Source organism: Capra hircus, chromosome 3 (assembly GCF_001704415.2).
Source record: "Capra hircus breed San Clemente chromosome 3, ASM170441v1, whole genome shotgun sequence".
Classification (NCBI taxonomy): Eukaryota; Metazoa; Chordata; class Mammalia; order Artiodactyla; family Bovidae; genus Capra; species Capra hircus.
Genome location: NC_030810.1, coordinates 25,261,663 through 25,283,836, shown reverse-complemented (window position 1 = coordinate 25,283,836; position 22,174 = coordinate 25,261,663). Strand labels below are relative to the sequence as shown.

Sequence of the window (22,174 nt, the reverse complement as noted above, 5' to 3'; positions counted from 1 at the left end):
TTCCCTTTATCTTAAATTATTACAAAATGCATTATATTAGTAATATATTCATATTTGTTGTCTGTATTCCTTATCATAATGTAAAGCTACAAGAAATTATGGACCTTTTTTGTTTACTCTGTATCCTTAGCAGCTGAAAGAGTACCTGAAACATTGTAAGTACTTAGAAATATTAATGGAATGAATACTGTGAAGTAATATATCCCTGAGAATGTTTGCCTCCTAAGAGAGACCAAAGCTAATGAATAAAGTTCTAGTGTGGAATATCAAGCATCATGCGGAACAGATATAAGATATTTGGGGAGCTGAAGATCTTACAAGTGTTCCATAAGTGTAATAAACTAGGCAGTCTCCACTCCTTGGCCTTAGTTTAGCATTTTTTTCCAGTGTTCCTTTTGATCTTTTTTTTTTTTTTTTCCACTGAAGTATGGGATAATGGAAGGAGCTCTGGCTTTATAGTCAGACACTGTTTATCCTGTGTCTGTCCCACTGGTTTTGTGGCCTCCGGCAGCACCTTTCTTTTATGAATCTTAGTTTCCGCGGTATTATTTCATAAATGGCTGTCCTCTCTCTCCAGCCAGATCCTAAGCTGTGAAAACAAGAGCATTCTTACTGAGCATCTCCCTCAGCTCATCTATGGCATCTATGTAGAAGCCCTTAATAAACGTTTGTTGTTAATGAATATGAAAAGTTTCATGACAAATTGAGGGATTTAGTTTTCATCCATACACATATAGTCTCTCCATTGGCTGTTTTGCTAATTGTGTTTTTCAGATATATGGAGAGTCCATCTCATTTTATTCTTATAGGATGTCAATTATTCCTTCATTTGCCACATACAGATTGAGTACCATCTTACAGTGTGTTAGTTCCTTGTTCTGGGTGTTAGAGATACAATGAGAAACCAGATGACAGGGTACCTGCTTTCATAGAATTTACAATATAATATGTGTAGACATGGGGGTACGGTGCAAGGACAGACACCAAACTGTGAATCAAGCAAGAAGAGGCGTCAGATGATAATAGTGCTTTGCAGGATACTGAAATAGAATGACCTGATACGAAGTAACTGGGCAACTCCTGTAAGTTGTATGGTGAGGAAAGGCCTCTCAGAAGATGTACTATTTCAGCTGAGACATGAATGATTAAACACTATTAAAGTGAAGAGCAGAATGAATAGTATTCTAAGCAAGGCAAATAACTAGTGCCAAATAACTAGTGGCAATATCTAGTGACTGAATAGGTGCCTTGGTAATAAAGTATAGTCTTTTCAGCGTGCTTTAGTCATATCCTAATAAGTAATAAAAATGTTCAGCTCCATTATAATTACATAGATTGTCTCCATTTTTTGTGGCAGGGTGATAGAAAATAAGGTATCCCTTATATATAGTTGTCCCTTTTTATAAGTAGTAATTGAGTCTTGCTATTGAACTTTGACCTTTTTATACTGAGAGGATGGTTCCCATTAATATTTCAATGGGTTCTGTGAGGGTGTTGTTGAACTCTGGTCATACAGTCTAGCATATGCTCCTCTTGTGTGGCCTATTCTGGCTTTGTGTTAGCTGCTATTTGTGCAAGCTTGAGTAAATTCAGGGTACTAATTGAGACTCTTGTGATAGTTAAGTAAACCACTGGTATTAAAATATGTGGCCTTTCTTTGTTCTTAGAAAACCATTCATGGGAAATCGGGTAACAATAGCCTTGAATTAATCTAGAGTAGGGTATTATATTTTCCAGTGGATACTGTGGAAGGAAATTGAGTAGTAGTGAGTCAAGGTATCTGAGTTGCAGCCCCGTCTGAGTTTTAGCCCCAGCTCTCCCACAGAATCACTGTTTGATAGGGCAGGTCACTCTTCTGCTATGGACCTCAGATGCTACCAGAAAATAAAGAGACTCCATGATTGGGGAAAAGAAACTGCTTTAGTAACCAGACAAGCACCAAGTAGATCATGTGGCTTTGACTAGAGTTCTTCGTGAGGTCTTTTACCTTTCACTCCAGACATAAATCTTAGGACCCACGTTTCTGGTGGCTCAGATGGTAAAGAATCTGCCTGCAATGCAGGAGACCCAGATTCGATCCCTGGGTCAGGAAGATCCCCTGGAGAAGGGAATGGCTTCCCATTCCAATATTCCTACCTGGAGAATTCCATGGACAGAGGAGCCTGTCACGCTGTACTTCCTGGAGTTGCAAAGAGTCAGACACAAATGAGCAGCTAACACTTTTACTTTTTCACATGCTCAAGTGACCTACAGAAAGAGTTATGACTGGGTTTTCAGAGCCTTAAGGACTGATGCAGTTGGCCTGCATCACCAACATGGTCATAGCAGCATACATAGCTTAGAGAGCTCATGGCAAACCTTGTTCAGGACTATCTACCACAGGGGATAAAAAGTGGAAGGTAATTTAGTGCACTAGGCCATAGGAAATGGGGGACAAAGCTGCTCATCTCATCCTCACCTTCTGTGAAACTTAACCTAGTACACAGTGACTTTATGAATAATTGTTAATAGTCTTTTCTCTTTTTCTGTAAGAAGAAAGTTTAGAATCTGGAAAAAATGCCACAGGTGTTCTTATTAGAAACCTTCCTTTGTGAAGAGAAGCAGCACGGGCAGAAACAGCACTTACCTGTGAGCAGAGGCAGAAGTTTAAAGGAAAGCAAATGAAACATTGTTCTCATGATCCCTGAGGTATCTTCTAATGTGCTTTGGATACTCCCTTCCTACATCCCATAAAGTGTGGTATAAAAAAGGGGAAAATGGAAGTATTCCTCTTCTGCCCCTGCTTCTTATAACTAGCTGTGGTAATTGCAGCTATGTTCCTAGCTTTGGTCTTAGCTAAGAGGTGACACCTCTGGGTGATATGTATATTGATACTTACACAGTTTACTTTTTTCTTTTTGTTTTTTTCCCCTCATCTCTCCCACCCTGTTCTGAGGCCATTCAAGATACTTATTCACCCTCATTATCCCCACTAAAAAGATTACTGAGAAGTCTCATGGAACTACTTGGGGTCCACTTATTAGAAGAACATTCTAAGGATACTTTCAGATAGCTCTCATCCTACTTCTGTTTCCCACCTCACAATCTCTGCACAGATGTTAATCCTTGTAATATTTTTCACTCTTTTTTTCTATGTCCTGCTATTTCAATTTTTGGTGTTCTCCTTTAATGCAGTAGTCACAATTATGAGATTGCTAACTAAGAATAAGGTGACAACTCTAGGGTATCATCTTTGGAAGGATTTAAAGCAGTCATTTAATCTAGTCCCATTTTATGCCTGAGAGAACTGAGGTACAGAAAGATGTAACTTTACATATTCAAGTAGATGTTCTGAATGGATTAACTTTTCCTTCCAAAATGCTTTACAAAACAACTTCTTTGTTGTTTTCACAAATGATATTCATCTGTGAAAATGTTTTACTGGTGCTGTAAACAGTACAATATTTGATAACAATTTGATGTATATCATTCTTAAAGCAACTCATCATTTCTTAATATAATATAATCAGTGTTTCAAGTACATTATTGTGGTTAGTGTTTAACTTCAATTCTCATGAGCATTTTTATTACATTTTGTAAAAGTGATATTAGGAAGTATTAGATTAGTAAATGTGTCTTAATAAAGGGTACTGAAAAGTGGCTTATTTTAAGAAGATGACATTTCCCTAAAGTTATGCATTCTGGATAAAAGAAACTTGTCCCCAATTACAGCATTGATGGAGATCACAACACTTCTAATTGGATTGATGTACCAAACCTGTTTATATAGTTTACTGCCTATTGATAGGTCAGTGACTACTGAGATTAGCTTGTTAAAATCACACTTTGAAAAAGAACTACAGGTATTCTCTGTGGTTGATTTAATGGAAAATTGGAAACTTGGTCACTAATTCATGAAACAAAAATCAATGTAAGTTTTTTTCTTTCTTCATGGTTTGTCTGGATGGATAGAATTATGTTTTGACAGTTTTGCTATGAACTACTTGGTAAATCACAATATATCACTATCACTGCTAATTACCACATTTTGATTAATCTTATATTAGTTAGTACATTTTGCTGAATCCAATATATCTCTATATTGATAAACAGTAATTCATAAGGACACCTGAACTTTGAAATCTTCCTGAAAAATGTTACTAAGAATTATGTGAAACCAAATGTTTGTTTATCTAGACATATTTAATTGCCAGCTTAAGAAAGCAATTAAAAGTAGCTGCAGAGTAAGAGGCCAACCTTTGTTAAACGTGGTTTTAAGATTGTTACAGAACTTGTGGTGATGATAACATGGTGTCTTGGAGGATGTTAACAACTGTAGCAGAGTGTTAATTAAGAATGATGTAATCTGCAGCTCAGAATTATTAATATCACATGTTAGTTTAACTGGACAGAAATAAAACCTAATTTCAGTTATGATGATGGCTCAAGTTGTATCTGTAGTAGAAAGATTAACATTTTATTTTTGTGCTGTTCCTGAGACAATTTAAAAATCCTGAATGAAATACAGTCAAAGGTAAACATCAAATCCCTAGCTCATTTACATATGTGCCAGATTTTCAAACTGATTGCTATTTGAACCTAATCTGTCATTGCTGGCTGTATTAGCTACAACAAACATTACATTTACATATTGATTTCTTATTTTGTTTTAGTGTAAATAATCCATAATTATAGTAAATTTGGTCTTTTGTTGACAAGAGCTCATATGACTCTGTAAGTTTAGAATGGAAATTTAAATTGCCATGTGTCATGCTTTTTAATTTAAAAGCTTGCTATATCTGAAAGGATAAAAAGATCATTGTAGATCATAAAATATTCCCAAAGAGACAAAGGAGAGAAAATTTTGTAGAGCTTTTTAGAAAAATATAAATTGTAAAATATTAATGAAAAATTCAGTAATGCATTCTAAGATTATTTTATTTTTAAAAGAAAATCAGTAATTTGAAAAAATTAATTTTTTGGCTTCAGTATTAGGTCATATTTAAAAAATCAAGTTAATGGAAATGCACCTTCTAAACCTATTTTTCACTGATATTTGTTTAAAATGTTCGTGCAAAAAAAGAAAGAAATAACATACACACACGAGCAGAAATGAAACAGAAGATTTTCGATCTCTTTACTGATGTTAATATTTTACTCATCTGAACTACCTATACAACATCGATTTGAGAAATTTAATTTCACGGACAACAACCAGTATATGTCAGTGGTCACATACTCTTATAAAGTAGCATTGGAGAAAAAATCCATAGTTTCCATTTACGATGATTGAAAGTGTGTTTTTGAGGTTAAAAATACAGGACTCATTTGATTGCACAAATAGTAGTTATCCAATTGTTGAAGTAAATTTTATGGCTTATAATTTTTTATGGAGATATAATTTACATACAATAAATGCATAATTCTTAAGTGCCCCCCAGTTACATGAGATTTGACAAATGCTTATTTTCTACAGTGGGTTTAAATGAGTGGGATATTAGTTTGGATGTGTGTATACAGGTATTTAACAAACAGCCTGTGCTGAATTGATGGTGTCTGTTTACTTGAGTGCTATGAATACAGAACCCCTAAAAACTCAGGTCAGTCACTTAGGCTGCTATAAAGAATACCGTAGGCAGGGTGACCTAATCAACAGACATTTCTTTTTCACAGTTCTCGAAGCTAGAAAGTCCACGATGCTGACAGACTTGGTTCATGGTGAGAGCTTGCTTCTTGACTTGCAGACAGCTGCTTTCTCAGTGTCCTCACTTGACAGAGGGAGAGCACAAGCTCTGTTTTCTCTCCTTTTTAAAAAAAAAAAATTATTTTAATTGGAGGCTAATTACTTTACAGTATTGTATTAGTTTTGCCATACATTGACGTGAATCTGCCACGGATGTACATGTGTTCCCCATCCTGAATCCCCCTCCCACCTTCCTCCCCATCCCATCCCTCTGGGTCATCCCAGTGCACCAGCCCTGAGCATCCTGTATCTCTCTTCTTCTTACAAGAACAGTAATCTCATTTTAGGAGTCTCATCCTCATTATTTCATATAAATGTAATCATCTTCCAAAGACCCTGCCCCCAAATACTGTCATGTTGGGTGTTGAGTATTCAGAATGTGAATTTGAGGGGATACACAAACATTCATTCTGTAACAGCCTTGAATCCCAAGTCTAAATGTTTTGTTCTTCCTAGTCTAGTTGTTTAATCTTGATGGATTTATACTTTATGTGTGCTTCTCACAGAACTGTTTCTGTTTTATTAATAACAGACAGGCTATAGTTTAGCCTGACCAAATCTTCTGTTCACTGAAGATTTAAGAGAAAATTCTTGATTCAAGGAATTTCTGGAGAAGAAATGCTTAAAATTACTGTTAATATCCTTGATGCAAAACACCCTGCCTTCTACTGTTCCACCCTATGGGCCTGCTGCTCTTTGTCAGAAAGAAGTCATTCCTCTTCTTAATCAGGAATTAATGGCAGGTATATAGTGACATGATGATTAAATGACTGTTTTGCTACCATAATTCAACCATAAGTTAACCTTGAAAAATCACTGTGGCACATATATTAAAATATCCATATGCTTTCTGTATTAGTGAATCATTAAAGTACTCTCTCAATGTGAAATAAAGTCAAGACAGTAAAGTCTGTTATATATATTTTCTTAATGTTGTTTTATCCATACTTGACATATGGAAGCCAGTAATTTATGACTTTTTATGTTCACAGGTATAAAAATGTCTGTAACTTCAGATTTATTTATTGGGGCCTGTGTTAACATTTGCTGAATGCTATTTTCTCCTTATGGTCAATCCACCCCCCACCCACCCCCGCCTGGCCCCCAAAAGAAAAAACTAGAAAGGAATATAAAATGTATTAAACTAAATCAGTGCATTAAAATGAAGTTGTTATTCACTAGAAGGCAGATATTTTACAGATGACGTCACTGTTCCTGATAAATGCTCATAATTAAATTGGAATGGGATTTCCCTCCCAGGTAGAGATGGACATTCTGCTAATGAAAGAGCACTGGAAGGGCAAGACTTGTGGACAAAAATGAAAGTAGAGAAGGGATGTTCTATTGAAACTACTTCTAGAATTTTGTTGGTATTAGATACTAATGCTTAGTTATCATACTGAAAAATTTAAGGAGGTGGATATCTATTTATTTACCTATCTGTCTGTCTTTTTATAGTTCCCTCTCTTAGAATGTACCTCCCTCCTTCTGCCCTTCTCCCCAGCTTGAATTTTAACAAACTGGCTGGAAAATTATGAGATGGTAAATGTGCACTTTGCCACTAACTGCTTTAAAATATTAACATTCATTGTGTTGTAGTCTTTGCAAATACCTACCAGTTTGAAGCTTGGGGACAATGTATATGATTTTCATTACCTTTTAAATGTTAATTTCAGTTTGTATTTGAGGGTAGAGTAATGGTGAGTTTTAATAACTGTTGTCTGTTTGTAGAAACAACCATCTCCTTGTTGGTAAATGCAGCTATTAAAACTGAAAGGAAAATCACAATGGAGAATAATACATTAAAAACCAGTGAGGAGAGAATACTGCTAAGTCACTTTAGTCGTGTCCGACTCTGTGCGACCCCATAGATGGCAGCCCACCAGGCTCCCCTGTCTCTGGGATTCTCCAGGCAAGAACACTGGAGTGGGTTGCCATTTCCTTCTCCAGTGCATGAAAGTGAAAAGTGAAAGGGAAGTCGCTCAGTCGTATCCGACTCTTAGCGACCCCATGGAATGCAGCCTACCAGGCTCCTTCGTTCATAGGATTTTCCAGGCAAGAGTGCTGGAGTTGGGTGCCATTGCCTTCTCCGAGATTTCTATTTAAAACCACTTCTTGCATTGAGATAAAATTCAACTGCTTCTGAAAATTTTCTACATTTGCTAACACTTTCCTTCTCCCTCTAATTGAAGAGAAAACCATTAAGGGAAACAAAAAACTGTTTTGTGTTATTTCTCGTCCATCTACTTTGGTTGGCAGTTACCCTTAGAGATATTCCGAAGGTCAAAGTTGAAGTAGCATGAATGACTTTGCATTTTGAAGGTGAAAGAAGACTGCTTGAAGGTGGATTAACTGTGGCTAACTATCCTAGCATGAAAGGTGAATGTGTTAGTTGCTCAGTCGTGTCCGACCCTTTGCGACCCCAGGGACTGTAGCCCACTGGGCTCCTCAGTCCATGGAATTCTCCCAGCAAGAATACTGGAGTGAGTTGCCATTCCCTTCTTCAGGGGATGTTCTGGACCCAGGGATCGAACCCAGGTCTCCCACATTGCAGGCAGATTCTTTACTGTCTACACTCATTGAAGAGTAGCCAAACGGCTAAGTGAATGAATCAGGCTGGAGTCTGAGGTTGCTAAAGCTGAAACTCTAGTACTTTGGCCACCTCATGAGAAGAGTTAACTCAATGGAACGCATGTAAGAATTAAAGATTTTAAAATTTAAAAAATAAAAAAATAAAATTAAAAAAAAATAAAATAAAAAAAAGAAAAAAAAAAGAAAAGAAAAGACTCTGATGCTGGGAGGGATTGGGGGCAGGAGGAGAAGGGGACAACAGAGGATGAGATGGTTGGATGGCATCACTGACTCGATGGACGTGAGTCTGAGTGAACTCTGGGAGTTGTTGATGGACAGGGAGGCCTGGCGTGCTGCGATTCATGGGGTCGCAAAGAGTCAGACACAACTGAGCGACTGAACTGACTGACTGACTGATAGTGGCATAATAGTATTCAAAGAATGTGTTATTGTGGAGGTGGGGGACAACTTGCAACAACTAGCAGGTAATGAAGCAGGAATTCAAATCTGTCTCTGACTCCCAAACAGTTTAAAGCCATAAATATTTTTTCTTGCCAAACTTACCCTTCCCCAGGGCTACTAGAAAATTGTAGCACTAGACTAAATTCTAATCTATTCTGGCAGTCAGTGCTGGTCCTGGCAAACCTTTTTCCAAAGTTATTGCACAAGTTTGCAAATCAGGATCAAGAAATATATCTAAGGAATTACATAAAGGCAAGCACTAAGGGTATTAAGCATTTGTGTAGGTTCATATGTAAAGATAAGAGGATCTCTGTATATAATAATCAAGAATTCTGGAATTTTGAATTCCTTAGCCTAGCGTTTAAAGCTTCCATAATGTTGGTCTTTAATGTTTTTCAAGTTTCCTCTTTCAGAAACCATTCTTTACATCCTCTTATACTTCTTCTTCATTGCTTTCTATACCCTTCCCTGTATTCTCCAGTTGCTATCTCTGCTCAAACTAGTCTATGTCTGAAATCACCTCCATTATCTACTTAATAAAATTACCATCTATTCTTCTTCATAGTACTTCAAAGTACTCGTTCGCTTTTCCAAAATCCTCAAGTTTTAACTCAGACTAGTCTGTCTTGAGGTCAGTGATTATGTCTTTGATTCCTATATTATTACAAATAAGAATCAAATAATTATAGAAAGTGGAGGAGTTGTCAGCTTCTAGCAGTCAGGGGTCTTATTCATTGTTACATCCTCAAAGCAGCCTAGCTTTGGGACACAGAATGCTAGTGTACAAAGAATGTAGAATCAAATATAGTTTTTAAACTATGCAGAATTATTTCTTAAATATTTATAGGATTTCATTGAATCACTTTTCAGATGCTAATGCCAAGGGAAATACAGATGAATGATAAAATACTTACCTTCAAAAGGGTTGCAGTCTTGAATTCAGGCCTTCCACACATGAAACAAAGTGAACCTTACAAAACACACTATAAATAAGTATTAAATAAGGTATATATATAGTACAGTAAAGCGTCTACCTACAATGCGGGAGACCTGGGTTCAATCCCTGGGTCGGGAAGATCTCCTGGAGAAGGAAATGGCAACCCACTCCAGTATGCTTGCCTGGAAAATCCCATGGATGGAGGAGCCTGGTAGGCTACAGTCCATGGGGTTGCAAAGCGTCGGACATGACTGAGTGACTCACTCACTCACTCACATGTGCAGTATTTGGGAGGACAGGGATGTAAAGAAGGATGAAAACAATATGAATCGAGATCAAAGTGAGTTTGGTGTAAAGTTTTTGATGTGAGGGGAAGTCAGCCAAACTCTAGAACTTGAATTCTAGAGAATAATTGTGAAATAGGTTTACCCATGCAAGACCTTGAAACCGCAAGTAGACTTTCCAGTCTTGCCACTTCCAACTCCAGATTCATTTGACATACGTGTGTATGTTGAGGGGCTTCTCTGTTGGCTCAGATGATAAAGAATCCTTCTGCATTGTGGGAGACCTGGGTTCAATCCCTGGCTTGGGAAGATCCCCTGGAGAAGAGAATGGCTACCCATTCCAGCACTGACCTAGCCTACTTTTTGAGCTTCATCATAGTCCTCTCATATACCCTTTATTGTGGTTACACTGAGCTTTCCGCAATTTCCTGAACATGATCACTTTTTCTGGCTGTACTGCATATAAAACTCAAGTATCGTTTGACATAATTGCTTATGCCCTCCTAATTAAAATGGTTGTGTCTTTTGGCTACCTTGGTTTTTCTGTTATCTCACTGGCCATTTATCAGTCTCCTTTTCATTGATTTCTCCCTGCTTGATTTCAAATTATTGGAATGCCACAGGGCTCCATCTTGGCCTTTCTCCTCTTTCTCTGGTTCCCTAGATGATTTTTTTTTTGAGGTAGGGACTACAAAATCTAAATACTATCTATAGTAGTCCTGCCATCCATGGTGGGCCTGAAACTACAAAGAGTACAAAATTCTACATGTACTGTGTTTTTCCTTATACAGGCACACACCCCAGAAATATTTTAAAGTCAATTCCAGACCACTGCAATAAAGCAAATATCATAATGAAATGAAAGTGAAAGTGTTAGTCGTGTCTGACTCTTTGCGACCCCATGGACTTTAGCCCGCCAGGCTCCTCTGTCCATGAAATTCTCCAGGCAGGAATACCAGAGTGGATTGCCATTTCCTTCTCCACAGGATCTTCCCAACCCAGGGATTGAATCTGGGTCTCCTACTTTGCAGGCAGATTCTTTACCATGTGAGCCACTAATGAAGCATGTCAAATGAATTTTTTGGTTTCCCTAAGCATGTAAACTTATGTTTATGCTATACTGTAGTCTGTTAAGTGTATAATAGAGTTCTGTCTAAAAAATCAATGTATATTGATTTGGCAAAGTGCAATATAATGAGGTATGCCTGTACATACATACCTATAATAAAGTTTAATTTATTAATAGGCACACTATTAAATTAGGTAAAAGATGAACAACAATAAATGTTGATAGAGAAGTTATAACAATTACTGTATTAAAAATTACAGGAATGTGGACTTTCTCTCAAAATATCTTATTGTGTAAATACAATGCCTTTTCTTAATTAAGCGCTTTCAGGCACTGTAGCCATAACTTTTGGAAGTAGAAGTGAGACTGCGACTAGTGCGATTTCTTTTTCCTTCATCACAATTTCATGGAAGAAAATTCATTCTTACTGTTGAGTTTAGCAAACTCAGTAGACATTTTTATTTCTTTTAACTTTTACCTGTTCACGTCAAGGAAGCACTTTATGGCTCCTCTTTGTCATATCCAAATTGCCACTATCACTACTTTTGTGCTTTGTGGCTATTAAGTAAAATTAGGGTTTGCTTGCATGTAAGCGCTGTGATAGTAGATCTGATAACCAAGATAACTGCTGAATGACTTCTGAACATAGGGATGATTCATAACCCAGGTGGGATGGAGCAGGAGAGCACGAGATTTCATCATGCTATTCAGAATAGCCTGCAATTTAAAACTTGGAAGTTGTTTATTTTTGGAATTTTTCCATTTAATATTTTTGGACCTTGATTAACTGCAGATAACTGGAATTGCAGAAATGGAAACTGAGGATAGGGGGATGCTATTTTATGTGCTATCAACTCTCCTGCTCTCAGTTCAGTTCAGTCGTTCAGTCGTGTCCAGTTCTTTGCAATCCCTTTGAATGCAGCACTCCAGGCCTCCATGTCCATCACCAACTCCTGGAATTTACTCAGACTCATGTCCATTGAGTCCGTTATGCCATCCAACCACTTCATCCTCTCGTCCCCTTCTCCTCCTGCCTTCAATCTTTCCCAGCATCAGGGTCTTTTCAAATGAGTCAGTTCTTCCCATCAGGTGGCCAAAGTATTGGAGTTTCAGCTTCAACATCAGTCCAATGAATATTCAGGACTGATCTCCTTTAGGATGGACTGGTTGGATCTCCATGTAGTCCAAGGGACTCTCAAGACTTGAGTCTTCTCTAACACCACAGTTCAAAAGCATCAATTCTTGGGCATTCAACTTTCTTTATAGTCCAACTCTCACATCCATACATGACAACTGGAAAAACCATAGCCTTGACTAAACGGATCTTTGTTGGCATAGTAATGTCTCTGCTTTGTAATATGCTTTCTAGGTTCGTCATAACTTTTCTTCCAAGGAGCAAGGCGTCTTTTAATTTCATGGCTGCAGTCACCATCTGCAGTGATTTTGGAGCCCAAAAAAATAGCCTGTCACTGTTTCCACTGTTTCCCCATCTATTTCCCGTGAAGTGATGGGACCGGATGCCATGATCTTAGTTTTCTGAATATTGAGTTTTAAGCCAGCTTTTTCACTCTCCTCTTTTACTTTCATCAGGAGGCTCTTAAGTTCTTCTTCACTTCCTGCCATAGGGTGGTGTCATCTGCATATCTGAGGTTATTGATATTTCTCCTGGCAATCTTGATTCCTGCTCTAAGCTGACTTATTTGACATTCAGTTCTTATACACAACTGTAAATCATATCTCTTTTTGGATCTTTAGTAGGTACCTGAAACTTTAATATATACAAAATTTCACTCTTAGTTTTTCCACCCAGCCTGTTCTTAACCTGATTCTTTGTCAAATGCAGTTTCATCTTTCCATTTGCTTAGACAGCCTTGGAGTTATGTTTTCTCTTATATTTCATTAGTAAGCTTATCTGGTTTCTTCCTTTAAAATACAGTTGAACCTAGCAACTCTTCACTATCTCTGCCTCTGCTACCCTCATTAGCATAAGCCACCATCATTTCTTGCTGAGACCAGCCATGCCTTGACTCCTTCCATACTGTAGCCAGGGCAACCAGAATGATGTTGTATAAATGTAAGTGTAAATCAGATCTTAACCATTTCCCAATGTAAAACTCTCCAATGGCTTTCCTTTGCAATTACTATAAATATCAAGTTCTTTACTGTGGTCTGTAAGGACCTACATGATCAGACTTCTGCTCTCTCTTTCTTATACCAGCCTCAACTTAAATGTCACTTCCTCAGAGATGTCTTCCCCAGCTATTCTATTGAAAATAATTCCCTTCCCCCTGCCCCTCTGCTACCTTTTACAATCCTGTTTATTTCCTTCACAACACTTAGCATTTTCTAAAGTTACTTATTCATTTACTTGAGTATTGTTTCCTTTATTAGAATATAAATTTTATGAAAACTGGGACTGTAGTTTTTTTGTTCATATGCCTAGTTCCTAGAATGGTGTCATAAACGTAGGTAGGTGCTCAATAAATACATGTTGACTAAATGAATGAACATGCTGTGTTCTTCTGTGTGTTATTTCATTGTCTAAGAAGTGCTACCCATCTCTCTTACCCAAACCAAAAATTTCATCCCTTTCATTAATAAACTCTAAGGTCCTTTAAGTTTCTGTTTATATTTTTCTTCTCCTCTGAAGCTTTTCCTTAGCCCTTTCACCCTTTCACTAAGGCACAATTAAGCACTTCCTTCTCAGTTTTCATTGTACTTTTTTCGATTTCTCAGTTTTACTTATTACATTATACTACAGCTGTTTATGTATCCGTCTGCCCTCATTAGATTGTGAAGGTTTTCATGAACAGGAACTGTATATTATTTGCGTTGGTTTCCTTAGCATCTGGAATAATGCAAGGCATTCAGGTAATATTGATAAATAAATGAATAAAAATCAGAATCTTGATTCCCATGGTAGTTTACCAGAAGATAACATTGCTCTTGCCTTGTGAATTTATAATTTATTCATTATTAAACAAATATTTGTCTAAAGTGTGCCAGACATTACGCTTAAGTGGTAAGGCTGACAAAGGTGCCTGCCCAAAGAAACTGTATTGTTTTCTTTGATTTTGATTAATAATACTTCATGCTGTATATTGGTGTTTCCTAGATATTTTGAATCTGTAATTAACCTGTGAACCCTATGGGAGACACCAAGTTACAGATAACTGCCTAATTCTAATCTTACTTTGTATGTATATCTATCCCATAGTTACATATTGGCAAAGGAGGAGTGATGAAGGCCAGAATCGTATATTGTTTTTTATTCCATAAGTATGGCATAATTACACTTGAGGCTAGCAATACAGATTGTTCATATGTAATGGTGACATTTAAAAATTTTTATTGCTATTAGTGTTTTTTAATTTTATCATAAATGAACCATGGTTTATGTTTCTTAGTTTATGTGGCTAAATGTATTTATTATTCATGATTCTGGCACATTTCTTACTGTTTGGAACTTTGGCACAGAGCTTAATGTTGCTCTGAATTCTCCAGTTTCTAAATACTGGGTTTTTCTGAGTCCTAAGTGAAAGTATGTTATTTTGAGGGAATTATGGTATAGCAATTAAAGTTCTGTAGATTTCAATGGTTTCTCAATTTTTACTGAAGCTGTATTTCTGTTCCTATACAGTACTCATGAGTATAGTTTCAAATTTGTGTTCTTCCAGAATTGCTGTTTCACTTGGAAACTAGTCTTTGAGTGTACATTTTAGTAGCATGTTTGGAATTTAATATAGTTGACAAACTTGCTTCTCTTGGCGAAAATACATATGTAGGCAATAGCGTATAACTTGTAGAAATTCTTATGTATGCAATGTATTTATAATTGAAGTTTAAAACACCTTGGTAGAGAAGGAGTTAACAAGTTAGCTCCCCTTGGTTGTTCTCAGTATGCTGTCTTGCCTTTAGAAGCTGAAAAGATGATAACACTGGGCCCGGACATGCCTGTGTGGAGGTTATGGTACTCCTGGGGTTTTTGCAGCTAACTGTAAAGCATGCTAGAACTTGTTCATCTCAGAGTTCCTTGTTTTCCTTTCAACCCTTTCAGTGCCCTGCAGGAGTCATTAAATCAAAACTTCATGCTGATCATCACCCACCGAGAAGTCCAGCGGGAGTACAACCTGAACTTCTCAGGAAGCAGTACCATTCAAGAGGTGAGTTATGTCTCACAGTTAAGGAATAAAGGTAGCTCATTATAGCTAATGTTGACCCTGTTAAAGAGGGCTTATCTGTTCTGGTTGGAAACTCTCTGTATGTTTCATTATTGGCTTCTTAATTTTAATTAACTGGAGCATCAATGATTACTGTAGATATATTACTTGACCTAGAAAGATAGATGTCGTAAATGAAAGCTCTTGATAATTCTTAAAATAGTCAACTTTTAAAACCTTTCTTAAAAATAACTCGTTATATATTTCACAGTTTTATAGTAATTATTCAGTATACTAATTTGGAAATTATTGATAGCATGCATTTTCAGACATGCTTATATTTTATTTGAACGGTTGCTCTCAAATGTATTATTTATAATGTGTATCCTGCCTGCTTCCAAACGGAATTGAAGAGGCTTTTCTTAACCAGCTGAATTCCAGCCTTGGGCAGTATTCTAGAGATGCTGTAGGAACCCAGTCATTTTGCCCAGAGTATCTAATAAGAATCTATTTATAGTGTCAATATTTTCTTCAATGGAGCCAACCAGGGCCACTGTTTGAAAAAAGAACCTTCCCCAAGAGAGAAGAGGTAACTTCTTGTCTGTGGCCCCACCCACCTAAAAGCTAGTAATTTATCTCCTTGGATGGGGCGGGGCAGATATGTATAAGGTTATGATGAGACTTGTGTTTAGAAACAGTGAAATGATTATGTCACATTACCTCTTATAAGATATGAAGACAGCAATCGTATCTAATCATGTTTTTATTAATCATGTTTAATCTTGGATTATTTCATAAATTTTTTGGACTATATTGCTTAAACTAATTATTAATATCATATTGAAATAACAAGTTTCCATCCTAATCATACTTCAGAAGTATATGAATTGTTTCTGAAATGGCTGGAGAGTTAATGGTTTTCTTTTTTCATTTTATCAATAAATTTCAGCTGCTGAGTTTGGCATAAATAACTCGTTACATGAAGTTTATTTTCTCTGTTTATCACTTGAATAGTTTATTGACTAGTAACTAAGATTAAAAAAATTTTTTGGCCCCTAATTTGAATTTTAGGTTTAAATTATTTGATTTTTTCTAAGGTTTTAAATATAGTAACTGCCATTTCATTTAAAATCTCTAAAATGGATGTTCTGTTCTCTGAATTTAAAATGTTAATTCCTTGAAGAATCATTGTTGTTTTTATGTTAAAAATAATAAAATAAAAATAATAACTCTGGCCCTATTGGAAAGTTATTCTTGGAACCTCATGATTATGAAATTTAAATTATATATTGAATAAAATTAAATAAGAAATTTAGTTTCATAATAAATAACCTCAATTTAATGAAGAAAAGCACAGATAATGAGAGATAAATTTCATTGTTATTGATTTACTTTTTTAAGTTGAAGACTAGTATAGTGCATGAAGGATAAATATATACTGTCCTATTTTTCTTTTTGGTTGAGATTTTTATAGCCAAAAATTTCCCCTTTTTTGTGTATTGTATTTTTGTTTTAACATTCCCAGTTTTTATAGTTTGAGTGTGTTTCAACTTTCTCCCACAAGAGGGCAGAGAGGACTATTAAACTGATAGTCTAAAAATGCCATTCAGTGTTTTCAAATTAGCTTCTCTTATATTAACAAAAAGGAGCATAATGGCCAAGTTATTGTTTGATTTACAGATAATTGGCACATTGCAGGGAGGAGACTTAATTTCACCCTTTTAAATTAAACAGGGAGATTTAAAAAGACATAAAATATTCATTAATGTTCGGTGATTATAAAGTAGTGGCATATATTTATTTTGCCTTTATTACTGTTTCGATGGGAAAATACTGCAAATATTTCCGAAATCGAGTTGGCCATACTGACAAGTTGAAATGTTTAAGCAGCGTTAATGCAATCTGCTCACACCTGATATCCTATGCAGAATGATTCAAAATGACTACATCAATTATTAAAAGAAATATTTAAAATTCTGTAAATGTGCCATTGTACGCCACCGTTGGCTGAAACTGTTCTCTGTAGCCTGCTATTTAGATTATCAAATATATTTTAAGCTTCAAGGACTTGAAAACAGTAAATCTTTTTACATCATTTTCTAAATGAAAAATGTCTCAAAAATATTTTTGCAGATGGATGTCCTTAAATGTATATCTTAACAAGAGTTTGGTTTTTCTTTTTTTTTTTCCTTTTCTCTCTCTCTCTTTTTTTTTCCCTTTTCAAAAGTTGACCTAAAGTAATATTTTGAAATACTAGTTACCAGGAAAAAAATAAATACTTTCATTTCTAATATCTGTTGGCAGACAGTTACACATAGGCTATTTTATTCTGTACAGGTTAGAAAAGGAATGTGAATTATACTCTTTAGGCCTTGGGTCCTATTCTGTAGGCCTAACCCTAAGACTTCTTCAACTTGTGGAATACCTGTAAGGGGATTCAGGAGGACAAAATGGTCTTATGCTACAGCCTTGCAACACACAGTGACACTTAACTACATGTAGTATTTGTATTTGTAGTAGCCTGATGGAAAGTCAGGTTGCCACACAACAAAAATATAATCTTGAAATGATTTGACAATGTTACTTTATAAATGCTAGAAATTTTGCTATTACTGTGGAAGCTTAATGATATCATATAATCTAACTTGTAAATTAATTTTTGTCACCCGTTTCAGAAATCTCTTTTCAGTATTGTTTAAAAGGTTCAAGAAGAATTCTAAGCAACATGTGAGAGAAAGGAAGAATTTTTTTTTTAAACTTGATTTTATTTTTCACTTAATAGTATATTATTTTTGTTTTAGGTGGGAAAAATATCATTTTGGGGGTATTTTGAAAGTCTTATAATTTAAAAAGAAAACTCTTGTAATATTTACACCCTAAAGGGAAAGTTCTTTTAAATGAAGTAGGATTGAAAAAGGCACTATAATTTCAACTTTTAATTAACAAAATACATTTTAAAAAATACTGACTTGGAAAATAGAACTTAGATGCAGTTTGAATTTTAAATAACTCTTCACTGACCATATATTCATGTAAGTTAGTGGTGATAAACCAATAGTTGTACAAGTGTTTGTTCATTCTGGCTCTGTGGTCTCTTGCCTTACAATGCATGACTTATGTCCTTTGGGTGCTCTAGACTTTAATTTAAGCTAGTTAGATATTGATGTTATTTTTTTAAGCTCTTTACAAATCCTTCCACTTACATTATCCTCCTACTTGAGGAAAAAGCAATATTAGTATAAAAAGGTCAAAATGGAGGGTTGCAAGTAGTCATAAGAATAAAAAATCCATTATCCTTTTCCATTATGACAAGATAGTTTATAAAAATTATCAAATAATGTAATGATAATTTCATGATATTTCTACTTTTGGGGTCCTCAATCAGCTGGTTGGCACACTGTAGTGACTTTCCTTGAAAATTTAAACAATCTTACCTTAATCTAATGAATTTTCTACCCTGAGAGTTTAGATTTTTTAAACAGTTAATTGTATAGATCTAAGTAATTCTGTCTTCAAATACTATTAAAGATCTGTGGTTACAAATGCACTTGGGATTGGTTAAATTAAGGAGAAGAAAAGATTGATTTGCCTACTGTAAATCCTAATCCCAGGTGTGGAAAAGGATATAAAGTCCCTGAAATCAAGCCAACTTTTCTTGGAAACTAATTCTTTGTTGTCCATCTTGCTATTGCAGAAGCTCCTGTTAGACAAAATATCCACTTTGCTTTGTAGATGTCATACAAATTTAAGGAATATACACATGACCCAGAATAATAAGGATTAAAGAAACAAAGTAATTTTGGTTCTGAATCATGGAGTATTCCGTGTCTCATACAGCAGAAGGCATGATGAATAGCTATTGGAATTATTTAAATTCTTTTCTGAATTCCACTTTATCCTAAAATTCTCACTGTTCTTGTTAATGTTGATTTATTTCTTAATGGGAATTAAAGGGAAAAATTGACAACCTATAAAGATACATCTTGGATGAAATAGTAGAACATTTTACTACTAATACTAGTGATTGTTAATAGGAAGCTACAAATTTGAATTAGCAAGTAGAAGTAAATTAAACAAATCATACCAGTCCTTGAAAATAATGTCAGCTAAATAACTGTGAACTCATGAGGCTAATTCTGATTCTGCAAATTGAAATTCCTGTTAGGGTTTTGTGTGCATTTTTCTTTTCCTACTTTCTCAACTTGCTTGACTAACATATATTTCAAACTATTCTCCTTTAGTGCTAGAGGTTAGTACCAGTAATTAAATATGTAGTCTTTTACAGATTATACTAAGGAGCAATTTTCTAGTAGTGTATTGACTGTAACTTCTTAACTAATGTGCCCTTTCTATATATGTTTTAGATATAGTTTGTTTGTTTATTTGTTGGTTTGTTTGTTTTCCAGTGTGGAGAGTGTAGGGGCTGCTGGCACAGAACTGAAGAGTAGGGAGTTGAGAATATTCATATACAATAGGATAAATTAAATTGTGTGCTTATTTAATTAAAAGTTTAAGTGGTTTATTTTTATTGCAAGATAAATGACATATAAGCTCAATTAGAATGAACCCATTTTAATTAGCATGTATCATAGTCTGATTTTTTTTAAATTTGAAATCACAAATGATACCTAAGCAAGAATAAAAGATAATTTCTAAGAAACTGGGCAGTGAATTCAAGCCTTTATTCAGCTTTCAGGAAAGGAGATTATAAGTTTCTTTTAAATATGCATGTATATTATAAGTTTCATGTTGCACTTTATAACAGAGATGTGTTGAAGTTATGCTATTTCAAATGAATAAATGAGTAATGATCAGTTTATAAATATTGGGGTTTTCTGTGATGCTTAGTAAATTATCTCCTTAGGAAATACATTTAATATTTACAATGCAGCCATTAGAACTGACAAGTCTTTCTCTCCCTCTGAAAGTATTTTAAAATAATCTCCATTGGGCTTTTTTTTTTTTAGCCCATGTAAGTATTTCTTCTCCTACATTTCAAGAAGATAGAAACAATGAAATTTTGTTAAAAAGTTGACAGAGGTTTAGACCTTTGTTACTTAAGGTACGGGTATTCTAACAACTTCTTGGCCGACTGTATTTCATAATCTGTGATTTGTGTGTTGGTAGGTTTTAAATGCCTGGGGTAAGAGATATTATGTTCAGTTATCAGAAACTAATAAACATAAGACATTTTTATATGCAAGAAAAGGCAGAGAGTAAATAATTGCACTGGTGACCAATACTGTAATAATCCTGTTTTACAATATGCACTTGACAGGTTGTAATAGTGCTAATTGAAGAGACTAATTCACACTTGCTTCATTCTATTCAAAGGCAAAATCAGCAGCTTGTTTTGCTTTTGACCAGATGGTCCTCATGAACACCTACTGTGCACTTTAAGTGCTTTACTAGAATTACAAAGGCTGGGGGGCTGCGTTCGACTCCAAATGATTTGAGGAGAGAGGGAGAGAGAGAGGGAGGAAAAAAATCCCTCTGTGCTCAATGGATTTGGTGCAAGTAAATTAATTCTAGTAGACCCATTACACACTGAGCCCCCTTTTCAAAGCTCTGAGCCTCCTCGCTTGCTCTGTAGCAATGAGAAAGAGAAAGAGAAAGGCAGATTACTGCAAACAGAAATAAAAAAAAAAGGGGGTATGAAAGGGAGAAAAGAGGCCTTGAAGCCTTTCATATCATTTGAGTTTTTCAAGTGCGTTATTTTTGGGGAGGGTGGATGTCTGAAAAGCCAATTGGAGTTTTTTTTGTTTTAAAGTGCGCTATTTAAGCACCATGAATATAGGCGCAAGAGCAACAGTTGACTGAGTTTACTGTGGTGAAGCTTTGTGTTCGAGGATGAATCAAATTCATTATATTCAACTCTTTGTGTTTTAACATGAATGTAGGGTTAGTTTCACAAGACTGTGTCTGTTTAGGATAATTATAATTTAATATTTTCCTTTCATAAAGTTATCACTGTAGATGTCTAAAATTTTAATCAAAGCAGATTTTGTACATTGACTTTGAAGCACCCTGACAGTTTAAAATTCAAAGGAAAGCTTTTTTAGTTTTCAAAAGAAAAGAAAGGCTCATTCTAATGGCATTGAAGCAGAGATTATTATAACTAATTAGAAGTCACACATCTGTTAGCTTTTGGTTTGTGACTTACTTATGAATTTTTTGAGTAAAATATATACTTTAAAAATATATCGCTGTTACTGAGTAAACCGAAAGGGATAAAATGCCCTTAAAAAAGAACCACTTATTTGAGCCAACCATTCTTCCAAATCTCCACATGGTACCATAAAAATATATAATGTATTAAAGTCCATTAAATGTAAATTGGACTTGTGTAATTATAAGTTCAAATGAACTTCCAAATTGTTTTTGCATAGCTCTGCTTAGCATAATTCTGATTAGTAACCAAAATTATTATAAAATTAAAAAGAAAGTAAAAGCAAACCTAGTTTGTGCAAATTTATAGTTATTTTTTATTCTTAAAGCTGTTTGTGTACAATTCTAACTTGGAATACTGACAATGTAAAATAATTAATTCTTATTCTAAGGTATATGGATTAAAATACAAAGGATCACATGCAAATTATTTTGTGCATTTTTATATTTTGGGCATAATTCTCTTATGATATATTTTTGTTCCATGGTTTACTTTTGTTTAATGGCACATATTACACTGTAATCAAGTTTATTTTAAATATAGCCATTAGCAAAGAACAGCAGAATCATACCAATAGTATATGACTTATGTGATAATTATAAACATTTTACAAAAAAATAAATGTCTAGAGTTTACATTTTGGCATAATGTACCAATATGCTTTATATGTCAATATGTTTTAGTTATATTCTTAGAAAATAAAATATAGAAATTAGACATATAAAATATAGAATATTTAAATATTTACATGTTTATCTAAAATATAGAAATAAAGACAACCATAAAAACATTTAAAATTT

General features: G+C 35.0%; 1 protein-coding gene across 1 annotated transcript in view; it reads left to right on the top strand.

Moving 5' to 3' along the window:
- FAF1 (Fas associated factor 1) overlaps positions 1 to 22,174 on the top strand; it is a 478,462-nt gene that overhangs the window by 188,972 nt on the left and 267,316 nt on the right. Inside the window, exon 7 of the mRNA XM_005678443.3 lies at positions 15,103 to 15,208. Within this exon, the coding sequence (XP_005678500.1) occupies positions 15,103 to 15,208 (106 nt within the window). The remainder of the gene's footprint in view (positions 1 to 15,102; positions 15,209 to 22,174) is intronic.